Source organism: Myzus persicae, unplaced genomic scaffold, assembly GCF_001856785.1.
Source record: "Myzus persicae strain clone G006 unplaced genomic scaffold, MPER_G0061.0, whole genome shotgun sequence".
In the NCBI taxonomy this organism is placed as follows: domain Eukaryota; kingdom Metazoa; phylum Arthropoda; class Insecta; order Hemiptera; family Aphididae; genus Myzus; species Myzus persicae.
Window position 1 is genome coordinate 88041 of NW_019104068.1, and position 20155 is coordinate 108195.

Genomic DNA, 20155 nt, shown 5'->3' on the forward strand with positions numbered 1-20155 from the left:
CAATGTATGACATTATTTATGAGAGTTGGCTTGAGTTGCAACATGTTCACATAAGTAATAGGTGCCTATTATACCTGGTATATGATATTGCTTATAATAGATATGTAAACAAGATAAATCGACAATCGTTATTTTAATACTTTATTATAATTCTTGTTAAACAATTATTGGTTTCTTATGTACATAAATATTTTAAATAAACTGCCACTAAAAATATACGACCTATGTGTTACAATGTGACCATTTGACCGTAGGTGTACCACAATTTTTTTGTTTCTCGTTGAGTATATTGCGCTGTGTATATACTATAACCTAAGCCTACAAAAATGAAGGAACATTTTTTTAAAATTATATCATTTGAAATCCACGTACTTGCTTAAAAACTTATATAAAAGTATATAGCAAGGATTCTTATAAATAGTTCATACTGTAACCAAAAAATATAAAAAATATAAAAACAGTTCTTTTTTACAGACATTTTAAGTTCAAATTCGGATGAAATCACAATTTTAACTATGTAGTTGTAATTTAAAAATGTTATTCAAGGGTACTTGAAACTTTTGGGAGTTATTATTATATTTTATACACACTATGACTTTTCAATGCAATTTTTTCAACAAAAATTAATTTAACCTACTACAGTACTAATGCCTATATGCCTAATAGTAAAATAAATTACTTTAATCACAATAATATCATAAAATATTAAACATACCTACTTAATAATATTATAAGCTGACAGACCGTCTTCCCTCAATCAACAGATTAACATTATTGACTTAAAAATACAGTGCCCGGCGAAGCATCTATACATGTTATAGAACTGTATATTGAATATTGATATACTGATAAAAGTAGCTGGTGCATATTTCATAGTGGATAGTTTATTTTCAAGTAGATTATTCTCAGTCGATATTATATTGTTTCCAGAACACGATTTTATATTGTTACGTTTTCTTTAATAAGAAACCAGAAACACTTTAAAAGAATCAAATGAATTTCTACATGACTGACTCCGTGGTACATTAGTACATGAATGTAAACGTATATTAGAAGGGTAATCCTCTCAAATGAGTAATCGATTTAGGGTGCACACAATACAATTTGATATTGGTATGTGTTCAGTAAGTAAGTACCTATTCTTTCCTACCTACTTATTCGTTTTTACTCTATATTATTTGTGTTTGTTTACCTGCAGTGAATTGAGGAGAAATAATCGAAATATAAAACTGTGTAATATACCGGTATGGAGGAAAAAACTCATAGGGAATGGTAGGGACTACCTTTATACTTTTATTAGTGTTATTACTTATTAGTTTTGATGAAAATAAAATAAATCTTAGTCAAATTGAAAGTTACTCTAGACTTTATAAGCTGAACTGATTATATTATCATAATACTGATTCTCTACTAAACTATTTAAAAATGTCATCATTTTACCATCAGTAGCGATGAGGTGTTTTGTACTTTTATTATTATTTTTTTTTGAGAATAATTTAACAGTTCTTTGTGTATTATGTTAGGAAAGTAACAACTAATAAAACAAACCCAGTTGAATTCAACAATAATATCATCGCACACGAATATTATTGATAAATAAATACTAGTAGGGCCCGAATCTTGATGCATTTGCATCTTCTTTTGAAATGCTTACATTCAAGGATCGTCTTTACAGAAATATGATTCATGGAATATAGAATTTAATGGAAAAATTTTAATTTTAATTGTTCTGCATTTTTATAGGGAATTTAAGATTTACTGTCATTTTATAGTCTTTTTGGTGCATTTTATTCGTAATTTACTGATGTTTATCTCGATTTTCTTAATAAAAGTAATATAGTCCATATTTTTGTGAACTTGAACTTAAGTTTTATGGTAGTTATAAAATGCACTATTAGTAAATTAATAATAAATATCAACAATTTGACTAAATCAATGATGGCGAAAATGTTATACTTATTTCATTACTGAGTTCTTAGCTTTATTTAATTGTAATTTGTTGTTATAAGAAAATTCCTATGACAGTCCTCGGCTACACAATTATTAGTGCCGACTCGCAGCATTATAAACTAAAGTATTACTTTGGTGGTATTAGACATTAGTATTGTCTACTGACTACTGTATTAGTAAGCGTGTAAGCGGATACGTATCATAATATAGATTATATATTATACTTAAACATAATATTATGTATTAATTATTATTTTCGGTTTTTCGAATATGGTTGGTTGTCCGCAACCTGCCGTTCTATTAAAAACAAAACTATCGATACAAATTATTGATATAATAGATAAGTACATAAAAATGAACTCTTTTCTACATTCTCAGCTGAGTGAAGTGGATGAATGTATTGATTTTATAAGGAGTTTTTATTTTGTGTTTATTATGTTGTATCTCGTATGTGTATATTGAAGCAGGTACTTTGCAAAATGTTAAGGTTAAAATCAATTACTAGATAAAAACGGCAATTTTTACACAAAACCAGATTTTGAAAAAAAAATGTTTTTTAAAAAATATTTTAACTTTTTTTTAAAGTTCAAATGTCAACGAAATTAGATGTTGAACTGAACAATAACGATTTTAATTATTTTGTTGTGATTCAAAAATATTTTACGTCTGGATTTGAAGCTTAAACGCATACTATTATATTTTAATTTTAATGACATTTTCAAAACATCCATATTGATAGTATGCTATATTGTTTGCATCTTATACCTTAGTCACACCATTCTACTATAAATCCGTAGGTTTGTATTGACTCAAAAGTTAATAAAAATTTAATATTAATGAATAATAATGAAATAAATTCAATGTTTTTGGGAAAAAATAATTTATCGATGAGGTCTTAGCCCTAGTCGACACTTGCTGTACAGAAGAGCAAATACATATTATACCTACTTTATTTTTGTTTTAAAAAAAAATATATCACAGACTAATATATAAATATAATATATTATTTATATAATTATATATTATGTTACCATTAAAAAATGAAATCCGTTGTTTTATAATTTAACGTATAGGTTTAGTTAAAAGTATTTGCATTTAAATTAAATTAATACTAACTACCTCTTTCCAGAAATTGAATTATTATTTATTATGCAATCGCCAATTTCAAGTGTATTTTAGGTTTATAGATATAAAATTATAATTTTTATAATAAAAGAATATTGATTAAATACAAGAATAATAATATACGTACCTATTTGAAATTTGAAATATTTTTCAAATAAGTATATTTAGGATGAAATGGAAATCTGAGAAATTAAAAAGAAATTGAATATTTCAGTATAAATACATGGAAATATAAACAATATAAAAATACCTACTGCATTTTCTGTATAATATTACTTGCTTACAATATTAAAAAAATGTAGATAATTTATTATCAGCTGCCTTTAATTGAAAAGTAGGTCTAGAACGGAATACTTTTTTATTTTTACAAGATGCCAATATGATTGAAAAATGTAAATAATACTTTATACGTAAATACGTAATACAAGTGAATGTGGACTTGGAATGGCAATAAAATACATCTGTTCACAATTTGACCAATCTCACTAGGAACTTATTAAATATCAAGTTTACTTATATATTATAATATCGATCGTGGTTTACAGCGTTAATTTAGTAGTGTATAAAGTAGGTTGGTACCTGGATATTTCATGAAATAAAACAATTTCATCATTTAATATTAACATATTTTAAATGTGATTTTTCATAATTTAATTATTCATTTATATAAGTACAGTACAGTAGATTAAAGTTAGGTGATACTAACATTGATTATAAATACTACTAGTACCTACCTATTTTTAATCAATAGGTAGGTACTACATAATGTTTAATATAATGAATGGATAACTGCTAAATTTATGCCTTGTACATTTACATACTTTATACTTAATATAATTAAAATATTTTTATAATTGAGGAGCTAAAATGTAAAATGTCCTTTTTTAGATTTTGTATATGGTCACTATATTATGTTTAATATTTAATATTCCTAGTAAAGTTCTTCAATATGTTATCGCAAAAACAGCGTGAAACTTAATTAATTTATATTTTAATTTTAGTTTATTGATTTGACTAATAAAGTTAAAGGTTTGAGACCTCGCGTGGTGTTTGGTACTTGGTAGTTCTCATTATACTGATCAATTTGAGTGGTGTGTTGTTTTGTTTGTATACGTACGCAGGGTGTACTAATACGTGGTAAGGGTGCGCGTTGTTGAGATCAAACAGATCGTGCAAGTGGGTAGACAATAATGCCTATGATTAGTGAAAAATCTTTTGTAAATACAACGCGAACGTTTTTACTACAGTGGATGATGGCTATGAATTGATTTAGACGCAATGCATTGATGAAAAGTGTAAAGTGTCGTTGAATATGTTTAAAATGAAAGGCTAAGTTTTCAAACTCATATACTATACCTACACATATTTGTTACGTTAATTATTATTAGCTTCCGACATTCATACACATAAAACTATTTACCTACATTATGATTATTATAGTTAGGTACCTTAGGTAGCCAGCGAATAGGTTTTAAGTTTAAATAATTATTATACTATTCATGGCACTCGACCGTAAACGAAATGAAGAATTTAAAATGTAATATAGGTCTGGTATTTATATGGTTATTCCGATTTTTGTTATAAGCTTATTATTTTTATTCCTAATACTACCTCGGGTCGTAGGCAAATTTGATAAACTTATTTTTTTGTTTTTTTTCGGGTAGTTATTTTAAACTTATGCGACCGCTCTCAAAATAATGTCGCTGCCTCAAGTAACCTAATCAGTAATCAGCATTCCTAAAACTTTTTTTTCAAAAAGACAGTTTTTTAAAAATTATATTTTATTATTTTCTAAGTCATACGGCATTTGGGGTGACTTTGATACCCACATTTGTATATGTTAAACTATTGGTAATGGTATGAAACCTATTAATCTCGCACCATTTTATATTTGTTCATGACAAATATTGTTTGTCATTTTTATATTAGTTCTTGAGTTCTAACGTAAAACTTATTATAAGGTGATATCGACAAGAATATATTAATTTTATAATTAATAAAAACAAACAACCAGTATTATGTATTATTATTTACCAGTAGTTTATGTTGATATATTAAGTTGACAAACTCAAACTTGTGGAACGTATTAAACATATCATAATATAATAATAAAAAAAAAACTTAATAAAACTAAGTCGGTATAAATATTAGCTTTAACAGTTTAAACATAATAATTTCAAAATCAAAAACAAAACTAAATTTAAAAACATCTATTTAAATATATTTGTATTGAATTAGGTAAGCAAGTACTCACTAGGCAATCTAGAGTTTATGGCCGTGCTTACGGGCATCAAATCCTCTCTTTCGCTTTTTTTGTCTTATAAAATATATGATAAAGCTATGCAAGTATGTATATATTTACAGCGGTCTGGAAATCGACGAAAATTCATAACCCTCCCTCCTTCCAAAAAAGCTGAGCACACCACTACATAAGTTTACAATGTCTCTCTGACATCAGAAACTGCTTATGAAAGTATGTATTATACTCGTATTAACACGACAAAAAATCATTTTCTTGGGTTTTTTATAGCTGCTTATTGTACATAAATGTGTTTTTTAATTTTTCCTACCGAAAAATCTTAAATTATCTTTAATCTGTTCTGTTACCATATACACTTTTGTAATACATTTTTTTTTGTACAATCGAGCCAATAAAAAACTAGAACTTCCCCGTAGTAAGGCATTTGGCTGGCTTATCATAAAATAATTGTATCATATAGGGAGGACCCACATCACGAGAGGATCGAGTGCAAAATTCAGCGACCAATCAGAAACGTCATGTTGTCATGTTATCCTGTCACCTACTTGTGGTAGTGTTACATAACAAGTCGAGGGATATTTTCATTTTTTTGTCAAAAAACGCAGGGCAGTGAGCGAGTGGTGAGTTCAGAATCTAGCGGAATACTATGTTTATTAATTTGATTGGTTATAATTTACAACAAACATCTTCATAACCGAGATATAAGTCTATGATAACAGTATGTTAACAGAGCATACATATTTCATTATTTTTTATTATCCTATTAAAGACTTATTTAAGCGGTTACACAATTAATATAGGTACTTTGTTTTATTTTTTGACACAAAAAAAATCACATAGAAATCTAATATAGACCGATGAGTTTCCTAGTGATTTTATTCTGCTCTTTAGCCGCATGATCCCGATCACCATATACAATATACGTTCAACATTTTTAACTTATCAAATCTACAACATTATATTTGTAATTTCTGTTACCGGCCAATTGGCTGCCGGTAATGCAGGTACAATAACCGAAAAGTACATTTTTTCAATATACTGAATGAATAATCAATATTTTCAAAGAAGGATTGTCAAACTGCACTTCTTAACTAAACCAAAATGTTCAAATTTCACTTGATCCGATCATTCTATAAAAATTAAAAGTATTGATTTTAGTTGACGATTGTATATTGTGTGTGTGTGTGTGTGTGTGTCGATCGATTTAGTAACACAATTATACTATTTCACAAGAGGTAATTAATTTAGTAAAAAACATAAAATAATATTTTTAAATTATTAATTATAAAACTAGGTAGGTATGTTATAGTATTTAAATCGTAGAGAAATTACCGTAATTGTGGACTATTAATCGTAGAGGTACTTATTACTGTGAAAACATTTTAAATTGTGATGTGTTTGATATTGAATGCAATTCAGAGACTAGGTACTTTTTTTTACATTGGATGCAATTTAATCCAAATATGTGAAATTTTAACATATAAGTAATTATTAGACAAGTAATATGTATATCAAAATACTTATCAATAATTATTGAGTATATTGGAGTATTGGTACTCTCGATCACCTATGCGCCACAAAGTCGTAAATCATATTAAGCTGGCAGGTCCAGTGTCAGACCCATCAGTGGAAAACTTGAGTATGTGAAAGATTTAATGATGAGTAAAAACGTAATCAACATTAGTAAATTACTAAAAATTATTAATCATCAATCAAGCTCAACCTATACATTTACTATATTTTATACTATTTGCTTAATACATTATCATAATTATAACTGCACAGTAGATATTATAATGTTCATAATTTTAAAAGTTTTATTAAATATAAGAATTATTCAATTATTGGAAATATTCATTGCACTTGTATACATATTTTTATAAATTGTAAATCCTTCATGGGTTTGGAAACTGGAAGCGGTCACAAAATATATGCAGTCATAAATAATTATTTTTTACTCAAAACACGTAAAAGAGTTACCTATTTAATATTTTGTTACTGTATTCTATGATAATAGTCCACAATATAATATCCGATACTATTATTTAGTGATTATACTTTTTCCTATTTTATGAAACAGAAATTACAGTTCCACGCTTTAGTTAAGGTAAGGAAGTGATTTCTGTCTTTCTTACACTAGGAATTCAGAGAGGTTCTATTGTATTCACTGTTATATAGTGAAGCAGTAAAAATTATGAAAATCAATTCGTATTTATCTTTAAGATAATTTAATATTGATATTTCATAAAAAAAAAGAAGAAATTAAAAAAAAAAAACACTTGTCCAAACAGTTACGTAAACTATAATGTTAACAATGTATTTTTATGATAAATTATATACATATAATAATACATGTTGTAATTATGTATTTATTACAACATATATTTAAATAAAAAATAAAATCAATTACTCTAATTTAATGACTACTGAGTAAGGTAAGTGAGGTGATTTATTAACTATATATATAATATATATATAGTAATAATTAAAAGTTCAGTAAATACTAAATAGTCAAAGGTAAACTGTATAATCGTGATATTTGACCTGAACTGTATTCATACATTCGATTTGACGGAATTGATATATCAGTTTAAAAAACTTGGGACGGATCTAACTAATCTTTAAATTCAATTTTTATAATTGGAACGGAACTCGGATGCAGCTACTGGTCCACCAAAGATTTCACCTAAACTTATTTTCAATGTTTCTATAGTCCAAGTTTTTGTGTTAATACAGTTGGTTGTACATTTCAATAGAACATAAAAAATAAATTAACTTTTTTCGTCCATAAGACACAATAAGTCATTGAATAAGAATAGTCCTAAATTAGAAATGTAATTTTTTTCAATTGCATATTTACAAATATTTTTTTTAAAGTAATTATTATATTTATAAGAGTTGTATCGAGATAAATTAATACCAGCAATAGATGATCAAACTGAAGAACTTGGAGTTCTTCCCTTTAAAAATCTTTAATCTAGTATTATAACCAATAGCACACATTACATCAACTAGGACTCCTGCCTGAGTTTTTTTTTATCTCGGTACTGAAAATATAAATCTGGGTTTCATTGCATTATAACAATATAATAACTTAAATTTACTATTTTTTTTTTGTCTTCATACAAAAAATGCATAGCAGTAAATAGCAATAAATAACCAAACTCCAGCAATAGTTTTATTATAAGTCTCCACATTTTTATAAAGGTCTCTTCCAGTATTACATTAATACCAAGAACCAATAGGATAGTTATAACTTATAAGCTGTGCTAAACTACTGCTGTACAGTAGTTGTCGAGTTATTCATTGACTATTGTTATGGATGTGTTAAATTTGCATTCAATGATAAATTATTGTAAAAATGATTCTGAGTGGAAACAGCGTGCTAGCCTAATATATTTGAATGAAAAATCAAATTTAATAATATAATTTAAAAAAAAAAAATTGAATATTTCTCATGGCTATAAATAGCTCAAAAATATATACATAATATTTTGAAAATGTCATCATGTATAGAAAGCAGCCAGATTAATATTTTCTGGAAACTTAAAATATATTTATATGGGTATTAGTTTTTGAGTTATACAAAACAGTAAAATCGGTTTTATCAAAAGTTGGTTTTGCGTGAAAATTCCTTTTTTTTTATTTTTCGTTACGATTTTAAAAACAATTGAGAAATGTGAGCAACTAAATACTAGATTTTCCAAGGTAAGAAGAAGCTAAAGAAGCGTTTCTCAAACAAATTTTCAAAATACGATGTATTAGTAAAAATTGTATGTGTTCAGAGTTTGGCAAATTATATATAATACGAGTGTTATTGTGTTCAAGGAGATCTAAAAAATTATAAAAAGTACATAATTATGTCAAGGTTTAATATGAAAATTTGAAAGTGGCAGTGCTGGCGAAACTGAACTTTTTATAGTAAAAGCGGTCATTACTCATGTACATTTAGCACACGATTTGAAATTTGATGCTTATAATTTGAAAGCTTAGGTAATTTGTTGGAGAGTACCTAATATTTTAAAATATTTGTATTTTAATTATATTCAATTTTTTTTTTTCATATTTCATAGCTGAAGTCCGTATATGCGCCCATAACAAATGAAAAATAAATCCAAATTAATGTTAAAAGAGGTTTATAGATTGATAATAACTTTGAGACCTGCGAGTTTATTGCTGTCGAGAGAGGACATAACTATATAATAATTGTAGTAGAAGTCTTTTAATACGTATGCGATTTATCCCAAGTATATCATTTGCTAAGGTTTATCCAAGATATCTAAAAATCAAATAACAGCGATTCGGGTGCTGCAGTTACGACGTACGCAGCAATATTGTGGGTAGTTAATGTATTATTCGTGAAATCCTTTTGGAAATCTCGAATAGCGGGAATCATGCATGCAGGATGTAATTTATTGTATAAATTGTAAATTATAATGTATACCTTGCAAATGAACGGTCGGGCGCCTGTGTGAACTGGCATGTGTCTCGTCAGGTTGTAATGAGCGTAAAAAACTTTTCCGCAATGGTTGCATGTAAATGTCTTAACTGGCGTGACAGAAGTGACCGCCTGCGACAGTTCCTTGGCGCCGGACGGCGACTGAACGGTCTTGGTCGCGGCGAGTCGCCCGAGCGTCATCTGATGTGATGTTGGTGGCGGCGGTGGTGGTGGCACCGGAAGTGCGGGGAGCACCGGAAGTATTGTGAGAGCCGGAAGTTCGGATGACGGCGGAGGTGGTTGGGGGCGGGAATGAGTAGGTCTGTCTTCTGAGGTGCAGGACAGCCTAGAATGTTGCTGATAGTGAAACAGCTGCACGGCTGTCGTCGTTGTCGTCATCGTAGTCGATAAATAACGGTCGTTGTTGTTGACGGTCAGTGGAGTCCGTCCATCGTTGGCGTTGGCAGTGCAGTGCGTGGATTGCAACGGACTGGATCTGAACGCCGGCACGTATTTCTTGAACGCCGATTCGAGTGCGTGGAAGTAGTCGGCCGCCGGTGCACTAGGCTGTTTCCGGACGTCCGGTTCCATGATGCGGGCGATGGAGAACGTCAGTGAGTCGGTCGACTTGGGACCGTACTTTTTTCGAAAACCGTCCACATCCCGGTTACTGCCGATTGACGTTACCGAATCCATGGCCTTTGCTGGCGAAAAAATCATCTACAACACACAAACGCCACGTTAGGTATAGTTAGTGTAATGTGTAGGGTCAAGCGAGGTAATTAATTTTATCGAATTATTTAATAATATTAATAGTGCAAATACGTAAGGATTAAATTGGTCGCATATTTATGTCTATTAGTATTCATAATAATATGTGCAAGTTAAATCAATCAAAAAATTTAATCTCTACCTAAGTATACTAGCTTTGGTGTACCTCGTTTTGTTGGAAGGGATATGATTGTGGGGTGTACCATGTACATCTGTAAGTCTTCGCCCTAGGTGCAAATCTGAGTGGGCGCAAAATTGTATGATGATTTCCAAAAAAAGAATAAAATAGCTATTCAACTCAGAAAAAGAAAGGTAATCCCCATTCATATTAAACATTCTTATGTATTTTTACTTTTCTGGAATAATTATAATAAAATACAGTTTTACAAAAAAAAAAATGTTTTGTACAATTAAGCACAATTAGAATTATTTCACAAGAATGATAATACAATCATAATTTAAAATATTATTACGAAAAATATAATAAGTAATTAAAATTACTTAATTTATTTTCTTCTCCCAGCTTTTTTTTTTGAAACGTACAATGAACTTTTTACTTTTGACCACCCAAATTATCAACTAGATCCAATTATCTACCAGAAACCGCTCATTCACTAAGTTGAAACTCCAAGCATTTTCAAGGATGACGCCAGTCAGGAAAAAATCATACATCACTGTATAATACCAAATATCAATACATTTATCGCTCCACTCTGAATCTAAAAATCGTAAAAATTCTAGTTTTTCTTTTACCTTTCCTATCCTTACAGATATTTTAAGAATTCGGGGAATTGTATAGTACTATAGTTAATAGTCTATTGAAGTTAACTGCATTTATGGTTCGTACATAATAATGAAACTTAACAGGATGGTGGCAGGTCGGCTTTACATTGAAAGTTTTTTTTTCGCAAAAAGTCGATTTTACTAAATGGCTTATACGAACAAACACTCGTTGTACTTAAACAATTTTGAGTGTAAGCGAATTTTGAGCGTCGCATTTCTAAATAACTCAAACAACCACCGCGATAACACGTACCACCTATATACATTACAATATAATGGCGCGTGTTATATACGTATATAGCTCAGTGTAGGTACACTCCGAGTAAGCAAAATAACCTATTCAAGGCAAGCTCCCTTATTATGCCACACAATTAGTTCCGTAACCGGGGTGTGGGTAATGGATATTTGTTTTTTATTCACCATCCGTCCCTCACTGGAGTTTTTGTCTTCCGACCACCCTCTGTACACGGTGTGCTATTATCGCTATTACGATGTACACGTATTGTAATTCACGTGCAGTATAATATATAGTTATAATGTGGTCATATATTTTCATCGGGACGGCGGTGTGCCATGTGCGGATTAGGATCTGATGATAACGGTCCGAGCCACACGTATTATATTATAACGATATATTATTAGGTATAGTATACTATATAGGTACCTTTAACAATACAATAATTAATTCAAACGGAGTATATACAATATATGTAATATGTGTGTGTATAGTAGGTGTAGTATAATGCATATTAAACCAGTGGTTCTAAAGCCGTGTTCCAATTACTATAATAACAACTTATCAGCGATGTTGTATTAATTTTTCAAGATTTTTAAATATTTTCAATATCAATTAAATAAAACTAAAATAATATTAAACACATATAAATAGCTTAAAATTAGTCTAAATATTTTTTAAACGTAATAGAGTATAAAAAAAGTAAAAATAAATAATATTAAAATGTTATTTGCCTAAGAAATATTGACTTCCATCAAAACTTGAATTAGAACTTCTAAGTCAAACCTTAGGTATAAAAAAATAAAAATTTACCAAACTTTTACCACAAAATAATTTTCAAATATTCTTGATTTTGTCCAATTAAAAACACACACACATTGTATTACCAGTATATTCGTTGTTCTCCTCGGAGTCTTAATTTTGTTATTATAAAGAAAACAAATTAGGAATCAAATTAGTTGTGATTCAAAATTGACATTTCTAGTAATTGAGGCTTTGTAGATTTTTTACAGTAACTTAAGGACTCCGCTATCAAATAGTTTGAGAACCACGTGTATTTCTATTAAACTATATGTTATAATATAGTGGTGCGTATAATATAATTTTGTATAATATATGCATGTATAAAGCTTTGATGCCGTATGCACGCCCGGTGGACTGAACGACCAAAATTTATGTGCGGGTCTTCCGTTTTTGATAACCATCACTGGACAGAGGTCATTATCGTGTTTGGTTTTCATTTCCGGTAACTGACCGCCGTGTATCGCGAGCGTGCACTCCTGTAATGCATGTTTCCCGTAATGTCCAACAACAGTCAACGAAATAGGAAAAGAAAACGATGTTCACTTTTTAATTCAGACATTTTATTCTAGATCCTCACTCCTGAGCTGAGTGATGTATTAGTTATTTACACGGATGTTCTCGTTTATTTTCCAATTTATGTCTATAATGATAATATGTCCTTGTAAAGAGAAGTGACCCGACTACTTCGTGTAGCTTATACCTACCCTGTTTTCAGTATCAAAAACGTACGTAAATCGTAAAAATTATTCATATACAGTGGTAATGGTTATTTTTTGTTTCGCATACACTTGATTAATCCTGGTTACAGACAAATCGGAATCATATCCAGGTTTCAACACCGCCACCGGAAACCGTAGAGATTCATCGACTCATTGTGCACTTATAAGTTTATTAAAGGATTTTATGTTTGCGTACGACCGTTCTAAGTTCGTATTTCGAATTTCATCCAGAAAAACAGACATCATTGTACATACTCCCTACATATTTTAAAACCTATGCGATTGTTCGCCGATAGACAAGACTCATAAATATTAATATTCATTTTATACGCTCATTAAGTAAAGACCGTTTTTAGGGAGAGGGACAATGGACATTGCCCCGAGTGACTGGTTTTGAGGGGGTGGTTAATGTTTGTAAAATTGTCATCATTTTAACCCCCTCATAATTCCATTTGATTATTTCCTGCAATTTATATTATGATTTCATATTTTGTAAATTTTTACCCAATTTATAATATTCTCGTTATCATTAGCAGTTCCCAGCAGTTAATCCATACCCCTTAGCTAAATTTAAAAAACATAAACATCGAAAGTGACTAAACCTTCACCATAAATTATGATAATATAATATTCATAAAGAATTTTCTGAGTCACAATTAATATAACAAAAAATAAACTTTTTAATAGTAATTTTCTTAACATTTACCCAAGTGAATTTTATTATAAAAAAATGTGTTTTAAAACTAATTTTTTTTATAATTTATTACCTAGGCAGTTTTTTTTTTTGAACCCCTAAGTGGTGGCACTGTATTAAAAGTGAATTGTTAAAATATTTTGTTCTTTCCCTTGTGTGAGGATTTATCTCTACCCACCTATCACATGTTTATACAATTAAACAAATTAATTGTATTGAAGTAATAGACTAATAAATACTGTTAGTATAAATAAATAAAAATGTTAACAATAATTATTGCAGTTGATGCAATTAAGGTTTTTCGGTTTGTTAAAGCAATAATAGTTTTATATTCGACTATTCCTACTATTCTTTCCAAAATCATATTAAAATATAGTAATTTGCCTTATAAGTTGATTGTGACAGATATATTTTTATCTATTCTACTCTATAATCACACACTTCAAAAATAATATAATTAATGAAGATTAAAAAAGCTATGGTAAATATTTTCTGTATAGTACCCAATTTAAATGTTTAAAATACTAGGAAGACCACAGTCGCTTCTGAATCATTGTTTATTTGGAACGTTATAAACGAACATTATTTTTTGACGAAATGTGTTAAGAAGACGTTAGACTCACATGTGTTGTCTCCATCTTACAAATTTAGAACATACCAAAAACTATTTTTCGCTAGATAAAACCACTTAGCCTGTAGTGGTAATTAAGACTCCAAATGTATGTATAATATAGTTGAGGACATTCTCTGTGATGTATGATTTTTATTTTTCTGGTATAACTTATACGAAAAAAGTTTTATTGTTTCAGAATCCATTATTTTGTGTTCTTCAAACTTGAATAACTTTTTTGTAGTAAATTTAGTATTTAGTAATAATATTCGTTATCGAAAAAATAAAAACGAAAGTTCTCTTTTTTTTGTGGTGAAAATGTAGTACAATGCTTTCTAGGTTCTTTCCTGCGCAAAACAGTTTTTGCAATGTTTTACATCTATAAATGTATATATTATATAAGATGAAGACAACACAACGGGTGTAGCGTCCTCTTAAGCTTAAATACTCATATGTATGTGCAGTATGCGTAAAAAATACGGTATGAGACACATTATACTCGTTATTTTAAAATCTGTAAATCATTAATCAGGCTATACATACAGATAAATAAAATTATCATATTAATTGTACTATTTGTTCAACGCATTATCATCATTATAACTACGTAGTAGGTACTAAACTGGTCTTGATTTTGATTGTTTAATCAAAATATATAGTCATGGCTTATCCAAAGATTATAAATATTCATTGCACTTGCTCATATTTATATGAATTGTATATTTCTTTAGGTTCTTAGAAGTTAGCTATTATTCAGGGGAATAGTAAGCTCCTACACGGTAAAAATCAGGTACGTATGTTAATTCATACACGACGGAAAAAATTTAATATGTTGTGGAAACTTTATACACTGGTATATTTAACAAATATTAACATTCAAATACACTCCATTTAGCAAAACGTATTCAAAATTACGGGAAAATTCGACAAGCTCCAAACTGATAATAGTATTCCGACTCGACGTAGGGCAAAAGATAAAATATCTTACTATCCATATTTTTTAACTTTAAAAATATTTAAGACTTTTCATTACGGGTAAAAACGATACAGAACTTGATTTAGGTTTGATAATCTATATAGTATAAATATATATTATTAGTTACAACTTTACATAGTAAAATGTACAACTAGTTATTTTTCTCAAAAATTTTGTTAGTACCTATTGTTCGAAACACCCGTGTGTCCACACATATCTGTATATATCCGTTACAATGAGCGAGAATGTATCATTCATGTTGAGTGAAAAAGTCAAACAACTGCTAGTTTTAAATGATTTTACATTTTTTAAACATCATACTTTTGAAAAAAAATGAAAATACGTGGCGTTGTGTATAAATAAGTTTAGTGCGAAAGTTTATGCTGCAGGTCGAAATGCCCAGTTAATACAGAAAAAACGTGTTTTGATCACATAGTCATGCGAGTGATGGCACTTTAAGAAAGGCAACAAATAAGTAATTCTTACAAAAGAAAAGCTGTAGACTCTATAATTGAAAAACCGTCAAAAATAATACCTATAAAAATAAGTACTAAGGATGCTACCAAAGAAGATTTGATTTCACCCTATTTATAATTCAAAGCAAAGAATATTCACAATTCAAGGATTCATTGTTTCCCCAAACTACCGATATCAAGAAAAAACTTCACGAAACATTAAGTTTATTAGACATAAAAAAATAGAGGGAGTTATTTGTATATATCAGCAATGCGCTAAATGAAATAGTTATTTTTTCATGTAAAACAAACATAGATTTTTTAAAAGAATTAGATGTTTTGTACATGGATGGTACTTTTAACTAAAATGATAAATATTACACTCAATTATACACGATTCATGGCATTAACAATGGAGTGTATATACCGTTAATGGTATGTGTACTGCCAAATAAAGAAAAAAGACAAACATTGCAGTATTGAAAACAGTAAAAAGAACTGGAGTAATAAAAAAAATTCAGATTTTACAACGAACAAAATTAATCAATACGATTATGTTAAATTTTCAAGTTTTAGAAATTAACCTCATAAAATATGAAATTTTGCATTATGTGATTTTTATTATATTTTTTAATCATCATATATTTATTTTTGAAAATTCGCTTATACATATTTAATTTTTTCCACGTAGGAACCTATTTTTATCGTGTAGGAACTTTCATTTACCCACTATCTAGTGGTTATAACTTTATCTCTTTTATGAAAAATAAAATACAGTTGTACACTTTAGTTAAAGAAGTGATTTTCTGTCATTGCGTAACACAATTGAATGTAAACTGCAGCAAAAAAAAAAAAATCATAAATATAATCCATATTATTACCTAACCTAACCTAACCTATGTGTTATTACATACCTATGTATATCGTTTAATAATTTATCATATTATGTTGAGTACAAATTGGTAAAGTGTATTTTTAAGTTATAACGCAACATAGGTACTAAATATCAGTTTCTTTACTTGTGATGTATTACTTAGTACCTCCTTATAAGTGTTAGATGTCAGTCTAAGTAGTTTAAGAAGTTTAATATTTAATTAAACGTTGAATGGATAACAATGTTTAGCCAAAATGGCAAACAATTTTAAATTTGAATTTAAATATGAATTCAAAATAAGTGATTATAAGACATGGGAATAAATAAGACATACTGTGTTAAATTGGTCTTAAATAACGAAAATACCTAATTATATTTACATAATAACAGTATAACACATAGGTATATATGATTTAGGACTTTAGGTACCTATATAATTTATGTTATCGTATCGATATGTATATACAGTATAAAGTATATAGTAGGTAAATAAAATAAATGACTGTTGCAGTTTGTAGAATATATCTTATCGTTTTTGTTGCAGATTGTGTAGTAACATTTTTATTTGTCACAGTTTACTTAAAATTAAGTTACATTGATACATTGATCATCAGCTTACATTGCTTTGTAGAAAAAGCTTAATTTTGCCGCAGTTTACCATTTCCCGTAAATGTAGGAATTCAGGGGGGTTCAATTGGAATATAGTATAATATTGTATTCACTGGTATCCAGTGAAGCGGTAAGAATTCTGAAAACCAATTCAAATTTGTCGTTAAGCTTACTTGATATCAATATTTTTGATTTTATCACCCTAATTCCCAAAACATGTTTATAAAAAAAGCAGAAATTAAAAAATTATGAACAATACATTTTTTATGATAAATTATATACCTATAATTATGTATTTATTACAAAATATATTTAAACGAACAATAAAATCATTTACGCTAATTTAATAACTTCTGAATTAAGATCAGTAAGGTGGTTTATCAACTCCACCAACGATTTTACCAAAACTTTTTTACATTGTTATTATGGTTCAGATATTAGGAGTAAACATTTCAAATACAATTAATTGTACATTTCAATTGAACACAAAACAAATTAAGTTTTTCCTTCCGTAAGTAGTAACACACAATAAACCAGAGGATATGAATAGTCCTGTATTAAAAATGTAATTTTTAAATTCAATGCATATTTATAAATATTTTTTTCAAAAAGTAATCATTATATTCAAGAAAGTTATTGTATCGAGACAAATGCATACCAGCAATAGTTGATCAAACTCAAGAACTCAGAGTTTTTCACTTTTAAGGTGGTTAAAATAATACAAGTTATAGAACATTTAAATGTATTTACAAATAATAAAAATTAAATATAACGTTAAAAGTCAAACTAATAAGGAGCCTAATAAAACGCCTGTATTAAAAATGACATTTTAGGTTATTAATAAAATACATTTTTTAAGTATAGTACCGAATTCAAATGTTAAAATTAATACTAGAAGGCGACTATGATACCTACTGAATCGCTAGGCAATATTTATTTGCAACGTACCTACTTTTAATAAACTAACATTATTTTTCAATAACATTTTTTAAGTTTATATAGGTAGAGGATGGATATACGGTATGAGATACATTATATTTGTTATTTGTGTCTTAAGTTCCAACATAGTTGTGCGAGCCGTAAGGATAATATTGAGTATTGAAGTGGGAGTACCTTTGTATAAACGAGGCAAACACGCGTATATTATATCTATAAGGCTATAAATTATCATGCAATATTATAATTATGTATAGTGTACAATCGACATTAATGCGGCCGTGGATCGCTATGTAAAAGTTTCCTAGAAACGAAGAAAGTCATCATTACGTTTTTAATGGTCTTTGATCCTACTAAAAAGCCTGTCACTTAAGTTCCGTCCAAAAGAACAAAATAATTATTAGCATACGTAATACTTATATATGTATGTTGGGTTTAATTTTATTTTTATTATTATTATTCTTTACTTAGACGGCGGCAACAGCAAACTGCAGTGAAAGCAGTGCGTGCTCAACGACGTTCTAATACAGCAGGTACTTGGCCTTTGAAATAATAAAAAAAAATAAAAAAACGAGGGGGCGGTGACGACGTCGGCAAATACTTGCTGCTAAACTGAACGCATTTTGTTTTGATTAAAGTCCCATCATCCATCCAACTACTACTCAACGAGTGTTTTGACGTTCAATACGAATATTTTTCTTCTACTAACACACGTACGAGCGTGTATATGTATATAGTTTATAAATAATAAAAATAATAATAATAATAAAGGAACCTCTGATCCCGGACGATCCTTTTCCTTTATGTGTTTACGACACGCAAATTCCAAGTGATTTCGAGTGTTTTTTATTTTTCAATACATGCCACCCTGTTCTGAAAAATAAAGCTATGAAAAAAATGAATATTTCAATCGGCGGAGGTATAAAAGCACAGTTAAAGACGATCGAACTTTCCAACTTAAGTTTCCTACCTATACATATTATTATTTTGAATGTAGTATTCTTTACGAAATCGGGGTAACGCTAGGGCAATAAATATTTTTCTAAAAAAATGACGATGGCTGCAAATACGCGTCTATAGGTATGTAGTCGTGTCCTTATGGTTCGATCGATGCATTCCCATTCACGTCATTCGCATTCAGTACCAACTTATTAAAAAAAAATAAATAAAAAAGCATTTTGTATGTCAGCCTCGAGTATTCTCACTTGACGGCTAATCACACAATTTTCAAAAATGCGTTAAACTTTTCAGAAAATATTATTTTTTGACACCCATTGGAATGTCAAAACGGTTTGTATACTTATGGCGTGTGTATATATTTTAATACGAATGTGTATGTCATATTTATTGAACCAGTGTTCGTAAATGCCATCACTAATATGTTGTGATGAAATATATCATTAATGATAATATACATATACATAGGTAATTTATACCCGGCTGTTAAGTACTATACCTTTTCATACTTCACAATTAGGACGAATTTAAATTTAAAATTTTTGCATACATTTTTTATACCGAGTGCAATGTGCAAATTATTTTCATCGTAATGTTATACTCATCAAATATGTTTTGAATAATTTATTGTTGATATTTTGAACTATTTAGGTGAACCTTCTAGAGGTGTAGCCAGGATTTTTAGTTTGTATAAGGAGGGGGGAGGGGAGGGTAGCTAAACACTCCTTACACCCCCCCCCCCCCGAAATAGCAGGTACAAAAAATAAATTATCTGACCTACAAATGTATTACTAATAAAATTTCAAAAAAATTAAAATAAATTATTAGTTATTAAAAAGTTTCCCTTCTCCTGGGGTTTGTAAATCAATGTATACAGTAAAATTACCATTAAAATGTATGATAAGTATGACAGTATGTTATAATTTATTAATAACTGATCGACATCAGTCGCTGCCAAT

The 20155-nt window shown here is 28.9% G+C and overlaps 1 protein-coding gene across 2 annotated transcripts in view; it reads right to left on the reverse strand.

Annotated features, from left to right (window-relative positions):
• The window catches only part of LOC111038304 (fez family zinc finger protein 2-like), a 71290-nt gene that overhangs the window by 10257 nt on the left and 40878 nt on the right, over positions 1-20155 (reverse strand). For both annotated transcript variants that reach the window (XM_022321348.1, XM_022321347.1), the window contains one exon: positions 9780-10493. In XM_022321348.1, coding sequence (XP_022177040.1) covers positions 9780-10493 — 714 coding nt within the window. The remainder of the gene's footprint in view (positions 1-9779; positions 10494-20155) is intronic.